Source organism: Acyrthosiphon pisum, chromosome A2, assembly GCF_005508785.2.
Source record: "Acyrthosiphon pisum isolate AL4f chromosome A2, pea_aphid_22Mar2018_4r6ur, whole genome shotgun sequence".
Classification (NCBI taxonomy): Eukaryota; Metazoa; Arthropoda; class Insecta; order Hemiptera; family Aphididae; genus Acyrthosiphon; species Acyrthosiphon pisum.
In genome coordinates, this window is record NC_042495.1 from 101,472,167 (window position 1) to 101,481,277 (window position 9,111).

Consider the following 9,111-nt stretch of genomic DNA (forward strand, 5'->3'; position numbering starts at 1 on the left):
TTTAGTTCAAGTCAAAATTATGTTAAATACATTTGAAGGGTTATCAGGGTGAAGTAATGAGCCTGAAATTGTACACTGTGTTTGATTTATGTTGACTATAGCGCCTATAAATTATAGTTACCTTAATGTTAGCATATAGAAAATTTAACTATAAAAACAGCAACATAAATACCTAGCACATATATTCTATATCTAAGATATCAACCACCAGGACAATTTAAAATGCACTATGTACCTACTATTCAATTATAAAAACAAGCAACATAAGAAGCTATACAATATATAAATGTAAAGTATGGAGAATATTAGATTACCTTATAAAAAATAGTACCTTAAAAACCTATAAAACAATATCTACGTGTTACGCTTTTTGCACCATTAAGTTTAACTGTAGACGGTGCAACTGACCCTTAGTGTATTAATAGTTTAGATTATCTTGCGGGTCACGAGAAAAGTGAAAACTAAAATTTTTATTATTTTTTTTTATAATATAGAAGATATTATCAAAAATGCTTTGGTATATTATATATGGGCCCCTCACATAAAGCTGCAGACTATGCAGCGGCATACCCTGCATACCCTGTGCGCACGCCTATGTTATCCTCTATATTATATTATTTTCTTTAAACAATACCCACTTGTATCTAGATTCTAAATAAAAATTTTTATTAAACATTGATCATAAATTTACTAATATTTAGAATAAATGTTATGATACTTTCTTACACAAGTAGCATGTTTAAAAATAAGTAGAAAGTAAGTTTTTTCGAACAATGTGTATGTTTTACTAGGATAAGAATGTTATCTACTAATTTTCATCAAGTGCATCATGAACGATTAAAATAACATTTATCGGTATGAAAATAGTAAAGGGTAGGTCACAAACTAGTATATTTTAAGCAATACCAATTTTCGACACATTATACTTTACCTGATCTACATTACTTGTAGCAAATATTAATGAAGAAAGAAATGAGTGATATAAATAATTGTATTATATAACACACAAATAGACCAATTGAATTTAAAAAATAAGATCATGTATTGTGTTTTTAACTCAAGTTCATTTATTGACTTAAATAGTATAGACAAAAATTACATGACTGTAATGAGTGGTGAATGTCGAGTGGTCAGTTTACAGCCAAGAACATAGAAAAAACAATGTTTAGTCCATCTGAAACAATCGAAACAAAAGTTAAACAATGGTTAAATCTAATCAGACAATAAGAACTCACCTTCTTGAAACCAATGTCGTTGGCGTATTCACGGAAACACTGTCGGCACAAGTTGATGCCGTACTTCCTGATGAGACCGTGCCTGTTCGTGCACGCCCGGCTGCAATAAAACATTGGCAAATGATTAATACATGTAAATCAGATTTACTATTGTACAAATCATAGGAATCATTGTAAAATGTAATCTAGGTAGTTAGCAGGAGGTAACCGTTTGCAAAAATAAAATACACACTGGTGCAATTCTACAATACTACGACGATCGGAGCTCATAACATCATGCATCGTTCAAACCATCAACCGCCTGTTGTTTTCAACAAAGTTGTTGCAACCCCTGAACGCACCGCCATGATATACAATGTTGTACACACCAGCTAATGACATGTTATGTATGTCGTGCGTGGAGTATACGAAATAATATGAAACGAGTTCGACTCACCAGTAACGGGATCCTTGGCCGTAGCGTCTTGGATGCGAGTACCATACGTTGGCAAAACCCATTTTGTATTGTTTTAAGTCGGCAAAATTACAAGAGACAAAAAACTAACACGTGTGGTGCAAAAGTGAATTTCTTAAAAGTCGGCGGCCGAAGTGAACTAAGCGATGATAATTTCGTGAAAATCGTGTAATGCGCGACAGACGGTAGGAACGAACAAACCGAAACAGGAAGGGAAACTAGAGGGACGCAGTGTCTCCCAAAATAGTATTTTAAAGGTTATGTTTGAGAAAAAAATTCCCACAACGATGTTTTGTGATAAATTGATTACTGATATCACCTAACAAAAATATGCGATAGTGCGAAGATAAACAAATGATAAACCGAGTATTTGAGCCACAGAACAATAATACTGTGATTTAAGTAAATTATTTGAAAATGTAAGGTTTGTTAATTGTTTGAGGAGATTAGGGATTTTAAATTAAATTATCTTTATACTTTTGTAGAGCATCACCAACAATGGAAAACGCATGGAAAACTGAAATTCCAGAGTTCAGGCCGGAAGACAATCCTCACGGGCTGTTGGAGGAAAGTGCGTTCGCCACATTATTTCCCAAGTACCGAGAAACATACCTAAAAGAATGTTGGCCATTAGTACAAAACTCCTTGTCCAAATACCACATCAAGGCTGACCTGGACTTGCTAGAAGGCAGTATGAGTGTGCGCACTACACGCAAGACCTGGGACCCGGCATCGATATTGAAGGCCCGAGACTTAATCAAACTGTTGTCAAGGAGTGTTCCGTACGAGCATGCTGTACGCGTAATGGAAGACGATATGGCTGCTGACATCATTAAGATTGGCTCTATGGTAAGAAATCGTGATAAATTTGTAAAACGGAGACAAAGACTCATCGGTCCGGGAGGATGTACTCTGAAATCTATTGAATTGTTGACCAACTGTTACATGCTTGTACAAGGGCAAACTGTAGCTGCTCTAGGACCCTTCAAAGGACTACAACAGGTATGTGAAAATCGTTTTAATTAATTAACTGGTTGTGTATGGTATAATTGTTTTATTGTATGGTATTTCAGGTACGCCGTATTGTGACAGATACAATGAAAAATGTTCATCCCATTTACAATATAAAAGCATTAATGATTAAACGTGAACTGGAGAGAAATCCTAAGCTAAAAAATGAAAATTGGGATAGATTTCTGCCAAATTTCAAACCCAAGAATGTGCCCAAAAAGAAATCTACAAAGAAACCAAAGAAACCATACACTCCATTCCCACCAGCTCCAGCAGAGAGTAAAATAGACAAATTATTAGAGTCAGGTGAGTACTTCCTTAAAGAAGATGAGAAACAAAAGAGGAAAAAGAAAGTCAAAGAAGACAAGCAGAAGGAAGCTAAAATTAAAAGAGAAGCAAAACGTAATATGGCATTCATTCCTCCTGTTGAATAAAAATTTAAAACAAAATTATAAATGTATATACATAAAAATATGATTTTTAATTTTATTATTTTAAAATATAATTTGAAAGTTGACTACCGTGATCATTTCATATTTTTTACCCTAACTTATGATTAGTTGGGCACTGCAACGCCATTAATTTTGCAGATCTTCTATTTTTAATATAAGTTGGAAGATTTCTCATGTTTGATAATAGGTATTATATTAAGACCAACAAATCTAAATGTCAACTGCTGCATGTAATTTTGCAATATTATGCACTTATAAGAAGGACACAACACATTCTGGTGAGACATCCTCTTTTTAAAATAAAACAATATTTAAACATTGCTTCTTTTTCAGAATACAAACAGTGTTAGGTATCTGATTCGGAATCATTTGAATAATTTCTTGAATTCTTCTTGAACGGAAAAACAGAATTTAGTTATATACTTACATATTGTCGCCGTCGTGCAAAAAGTGACCAAGTGAAATAATATGGCCAAATATAGTTACCATAGTCCTCATTCAACTGTAGAAAAAACGACCAAGTAAAAGTGTTAAATATATACCAAGTTATGGGCTGTTGTATTTTGACCAAGTGTTTAATTTCCAGACCATTATGAATATTCAATTGTGGTTTCCCAACAAAGTTCAAATTTCATTTAGACACTTTTTGCACGACGGCGACGATATATTATATCAATTAAATGTTGATTTAATATTTTGTTGAACACAGGTATAAATAACTAGTGTGGTTGAAAATAATGAAAAAATTACCTTATATATGATTGTATTTAAATTAATAAAATAAGTAACAGAAACACTAAGTAATTTTTGTAATTTTACTATACAATACCAATAAAAAATTTTAAATAGTATTACACAAGTTGATAGTTACATACTAACTTATATTTTTGTTAACAATGTAGGTATTTAACTATTTTAAAAGAAATTTATTTTTATTTATAATAGGTAGGTAGGTACTAAATTTGACTGGAAAATTGATGATTTTTTCAGTTTCAGTCTGGTCTTAAGCAAAAATATTGGTTTACTTCTTAGATAAATTAATACATAATAACAATTTTTCAAAAAAAAAATAAAATATGGTTCATAATATACAGTGATCATTGTGAATCAATCGTATATTGTTATTGAAAAGTGTAAGTACAGACCTGGATGTATTACATAAATACTTTAATTTTCATTTAGAGGATTTCAGCAAACTATTTGTTTTCTCTCTCTGGCTCATGTGCCACAAACAAAACGCATTTACGCAGAATCATTTTTTCCATGTTTTTAAGTAAAATCACCCATTACCAAAAATATAGAGAGTAATTTTTTTGAAGTAGTCATATCAAATTTGTCTAAATATTGTATCAAAACAATTTAAATGTACATTTTTTTGTTTATTTTGAAAATCAAATAACAATAAAATATAAAATCGATATAATTTCCTCAAAAATATTATTCTTTATCTTTTACGTAATAGGTAATTTTACTCTTAAAACTACTTAAAAACGTAGAAAAAATTTATTCTGCATTAATGCGTTTTGTCTATGCTGCGCGTGGACCAGAGAGAAAACAAATAGTGCGCTGACATCTCAAGTGTTAACAGTCGGTTTATGTTATCTGTTTTGTCCAGTACCAAAGTGATAACTTTAACCATATTTTAAAGATTTCGGTTACAAAAAAAGTAATTTTTTTTCAGTATGGTTTCAGTCCCTGACTAGGTGGTAGTAGTAGGTGCTATAATAGTATATAATATTTAATTTATAAAAATTGGTAATTATTTAAAACAAGACTACAATATAACTGGAATAAAAAGTGTAAGATCTTTACAAAAGTATAGTTACTTATAACACAATTCACATAAAGTAATAGTCTTGTTACAAAAAAGTACAAACAGGTTGTTTAAACATTTTAAAAAAAAACTCATTTTGATAACTTAAACAAATAATAATGAACAAAATATTCAAATAAATAAAAAAAAAAATTTACGGGTATACCAAGTATATAAGTCACAATAAGAAAAAATAAATAGTGCAATAAAAACATAATTATTACTATAAACTAACCTAATCATTATATTTATCTAATGCATAACTTATATCTTCTGGACTGACGTTGAGTGACACTTTACGGAATATGTCCCATCGTTTCTTTTCCAAAAATATAAGACCGCTATCCCTTAATCGGTATGCCATCATAAGAACTTGTTGCTCATTTGGCAATTCTTCGCCTAGTACAAAGTAAAAAGTAATTATTTTTTAGACATAAACTATAATCAAAGTATAATAATAAAAACGTACCTTCAAGCAAGCAAATGCTTTTCAGTTGTGTATAAACTGAATCAATAGTACTATGCTCAATACCTGTACTAGATGTAACATCTCTAAGTGCTCTGAGAAAAAATTGTTTAAAGAGACAACAGCACCTTAAAAATAAATTTTAATTCATATTTTTGGAATAAAATTAACTTTTAATATATTAAATCTATTGAAAGTTATACATGTTTTCTTGTAGTATGAATTCTTTAATACTTTATTTGTCAATTAAAACATTTAAACAGGTAAATATTATAAGATGATTTCACTTTTTTTCTTCTATTTGTTCTTGACACATACTTAGGAATTATAGAAACATTTTTGATATTTTATTCCTTTTGTTCTATCCTATTATTAATTTATGGTTTCTAAGGTTTATTAATAAATTAGTAAATGTTTAAATTCTTGAATTAAGCTAACTTCTTGTATTATTTGTTACTGATCAATGAACATTTATAAATACAAAGTGGTTGTCGCTCTGCAGTATAGTATGTTACAAGTGGATCACTATAATGGATGGTGTTAAGTTTGAATTCTATGATTCTGAGAGGAGACAGAATTTATATTGTTATTATTAATACGGTAGCCTGCAAGTAGAATTAATTGTATTTGCATATTATATTTCAATATTTGTATATATTAATATGCTTGAGAAATTTCAAATACCTACCCTTTTAAATTACAACAAAATAACTAAAATCGGTATTCTTGATTATTTTATATGTAATTCCATCCAAAATTTGAACTTAAAATATCTATAGACAAAACATAGTTTTTAGATTTTTTGGTTACAGAATTAACTACTTTTTACGAAAAACAATTATATGTGCCAAAACTCAAATAATAAAAAATAGATTTAGGGCCAGTTGTACCGTCTACGGTTAAACTACGATTAAGCTTAATCAGCTGATAACAGACATTTAACCGGGTAAATTCGGCCAATTAAACTCCGGTTAACTTTAATCAGAGATGGTACAACTGACCCTAAGAGATACACAAAGTTAATTGCTTTTTTCCTGTTGAATAATACAACTCAAATTATCAGTAAGAAAGCGAGTATCTATGGATTTGAAACCACTATAATACCATCAAAAATGTTGTCCAAGCAGTACTAAATTTTGGAAAACGATATAAAAATGTTAAATTTAGGTGATCGAAATATGTTATAACAAGTATATTATAGTCTTCAGAGCTATTGACTACTATTGTTCTATGATACTAGTCAAAGTTTTACTATAGAATGACAATAATATAAAAATAATACACAACATGTAAAACTATTATACCTGATAGCTGTTACACGGACACCAGAAAGTATTGCATTTAACACCTGATTAACATGGTTAATAGTTATTAATTGTGATTCATCTTCAGACTTGACTAAATCAATAGCACGCCGACATATGTCCAGAGCTCGTCTTGCATCACCTGATATAGCTGCTACTTTTCTAATATGGATATAAAACATTTTTTTTCAAATCAAACACTCAAATTATAGAAAAATTAATTACCTTGCTACCAATTGAACAGCGTCTGGATCAAACGAAGAATTACCAATCAATCTATTCATGATTATTTCTTGTAACTGCTGAAATGTGTATGGCTTGAATACTAATCTAGTTAATCCCTAAAATCAAATTGAAACAACAAATCTTTAATATTTATCAATAATGTAACTAATTTTTTAATGTATCTATTATCTACCATTCTACTAGTTACACATCCTCGTAATGCTCGTTCAGGTAAATCCATAGTATTAGCAATTGTTATTACAACCACTTTTGAACCAGTTTGACTAGGCCAATCAAGTATATTATATACAACATCTTGTTTACGATTACAAATATGGTCCACCTAACAAAGTTCAATAATTAATTCAGTATTTAAATAGTCAAATATAATAAATTACTTCATCAACCAATAAAATTGTAGATAACTCTTTAACTTTTTTATTAGAAAAATGGTCATTAAGAAGTGTTTGAGCTCGTGAAGATGATACTGTTTCTGCGGTTAACTCTTTCCATATTACTGAAAATGCTTGGTGTGGATTCGCAAGCCTTAAGCCATTAATTTCAACATACTAAATAAGATATTAATTTATAATTACTAACAAAACACATAATGAATATAATTATTAAAATGTATGTTAAATTTAAAATTACTTTAAAACTGTGTTTCATTAATAAATCAGCATTTATTGAATCTATTACTCTCTTAACTGTTGCCGTTTTTCCAGTACCAGGAACACCACTAATATACATACTCCTGTAAAAGTAAAAAGTAAATAAATAATGAATTACTAAAAAGTGTTTAGTAAACAATGTAATATTGATTTCATCAATTTACCCTGTTAACTCGTCATTAATTTTTCTAACTAAAAAAGAATGTATAGATTTATATTCAACTTCACGGCACGGTAAATGTTTAGGAGCCGCATGTAAATGTAAATTGGCTCTAGCTTTTTCTAAAGGACTACATGGAATCTTTGCTCCACTATCCAATCTTTTACTCGCTGAAGCTGTCAAGTTTTTAACGTGTGTCTAAATTAACAAAACAAAAAAATAAAGAAGTGTTTTTAAAAGAATATCAATAAATTATTAACATGTTATAAAAAAAAATTAATAAAATATTTAGTACTCGTTTTATACGCTACCTAGTACAAACCCATACAATATTTAGTAGTTTAGTATACTATCTATATTTTTTGTTTATACCATTAAAAATATTTAGTTTAGTTTAGTCAGGATTGAAAAAAATAGTTTTACTATACTTCATTTACCGAGAGAATATGAGTGTGCAGGAACCAAAACTAATCGTTTTTAATACTACATCATATATTATAGAATATGGCCAATAACAAAGCGATCTAGTACGATCTACAGTCATAAGTGCAAAGTAGTCGTCACACTGTCTCGGATGAATATAAATTTATATTTGAAAGTAAAATTATAAAGTATAAGCTAACTTTTAGAATCAGCTTAAATTGATGATTGGTCTGAAAATAATATTGTATAATGTAATTGTATAACAACTATACAAATATTTATAAGATAAGCTTATTAAATAAGATTTGTTAACTAAACTAGTACCAAATTCTTAATATTTACTTTGGGAGTTTTTCTTGGCGTCTTTGGTGTAGAAATCTCAATTTCTTTATTTTCTGGTATGTCTCGTAGGATACTTCGACGCACTTTTGAGCCAGAACGAGAAGTGATAGATTGTCTTAAATGTCTCTGAAATTTTTGGAAAAAATAACTAAATATTCATTATAATCAATACTAAATGATTCTTAAATAATGTTGATTAGACATATATTTAAAATAATTTAATTAAAAGCTATATGCTACACTCAAAATCATATCAACAAAAATGTATTAACATAATATTATGAGTTTTAATTAATGATACTCACCTTTGTTGGAGTTTTCCAAACATTAATGTCAAAATCTGCATTTTCATCTTCGTCGGTTATTGATATTTTTCTACCTTTTTTATTCTAAAATAAGAAAATTAAATGTATGATCAAAATATTGTTTTTCAAAAATACAAATTTAAAATGTATTACTAATATTTACACGAGGGGTAAACCACTCTTGGTAATCAGTGTACAAATGTTTGGAAATCTTTGGTAATCATTGGAAATCTTTAGAAATCTCTAGAAA

General features: G+C 29.2%; 4 protein-coding genes across 19 annotated transcripts in view; 2 read left to right on the forward strand and 2 right to left on the reverse strand.

Annotated features, from left to right (window-relative positions):
- Window positions 1–9,111, forward strand: part of LOC100569092 (putative leucine-rich repeat-containing protein DDB_G0290503) — an 89,342-nt gene that overhangs the window by 66,814 nt on the left and 13,417 nt on the right. The window lies entirely within an intron of this gene.
- LOC100158980 (40S ribosomal protein S29) lies at window positions 1,045–1,914 on the reverse strand. The gene is made up of 3 exons (XM_008186663.1): window positions 1,672–1,914; window positions 1,236–1,335; window positions 1,045–1,174 (listed from the first exon to the last, which is right to left on the reverse strand). Exons 1-3 carry the CDS (start codon window positions 1,731–1,733, stop codon window positions 1,166–1,168), a joined length of 171 nt encoding a protein of 56 aa, XP_008184885.1. The 5' UTR covers window positions 1,734–1,914; the 3' UTR covers window positions 1,045–1,165.
- Krr1 (KRR1, small subunit (SSU) processome component, homolog) lies at window positions 2,049–3,226 on the forward strand. 3 transcript variants are annotated; one of them, XM_008186660.3, is made up of 3 exons: window positions 2,049–2,113; window positions 2,175–2,691; window positions 2,763–3,226. In XM_008186660.3, exons 2-3 carry the CDS (start codon window positions 2,188–2,190, stop codon window positions 3,132–3,134), a joined length of 876 nt encoding a protein of 291 aa, XP_008184882.1. In that variant the 5' UTR covers window positions 2,049–2,113; window positions 2,175–2,187; the 3' UTR covers window positions 3,135–3,226.
- LOC100163921 (origin recognition complex subunit 1) lies at window positions 3,899–8,951 on the reverse strand. The gene is made up of 11 exons (XM_029489252.1): window positions 8,862–8,951; window positions 8,557–8,682; window positions 8,229–8,444; window positions 7,796–7,989; window positions 7,612–7,714; window positions 7,359–7,529; window positions 7,154–7,303; window positions 6,961–7,076; window positions 6,736–6,897; window positions 5,435–5,559; window positions 3,899–5,364 (listed from the first exon to the last, which is right to left on the reverse strand). The coding sequence occupies exons 5-11, from the start codon at window positions 7,708–7,710 to the stop codon at window positions 5,201–5,203; spliced, it is 987 nt and encodes a 328-aa protein (XP_029345112.1). The 5' UTR covers window positions 7,711–7,714; window positions 7,796–7,989; window positions 8,229–8,444; window positions 8,557–8,682; window positions 8,862–8,951; the 3' UTR covers window positions 3,899–5,200.

Coding starts and splice junctions, on each gene's coding strand:
- LOC100158980 (XM_008186663.1), bottom strand. CDS start 1,733: ATGGGTTTTGCCAACGTATGGTACTCGCATCCAAGACGCTACGGCCAA. Junction 1,336..1,671: donor GGCCAAGGATCCCGTTACTG/GTGAGTCGAACT, acceptor GTTTTATTGCAG/CCGGGCGTGCACGAACAGGC.
- Krr1 (XM_008186660.3), top strand. CDS start 2,188: ATGGAAAACGCATGGAAAACTGAAATTCCAGAGTTCAGGCCGGAAGAC. Junction 2,692..2,762: donor CCTTCAAAGGACTACAACAG/GTATGTGAAAAT, acceptor ATGGTATTTCAG/GTACGCCGTATTGTGACAGA.
- LOC100163921 (XM_029489252.1), bottom strand. CDS start 7,710: ATGTATATTAGTGGTGTTCCTGGTACTGGAAAAACGGCAACAGTTAAG. Junction 7,530..7,611: donor TAATGAAACACAGTTTTAAA/GTAATTTTAAAT, acceptor TATCTTATTTAG/TATGTTGAAATTAATGGCTT. Junction 6,898..6,960: donor GCTGTTCAATTGGTAGCAAG/GTAATTAATTTT, acceptor TATCCATATTAG/AAAAGTAGCAGCTATATCAG.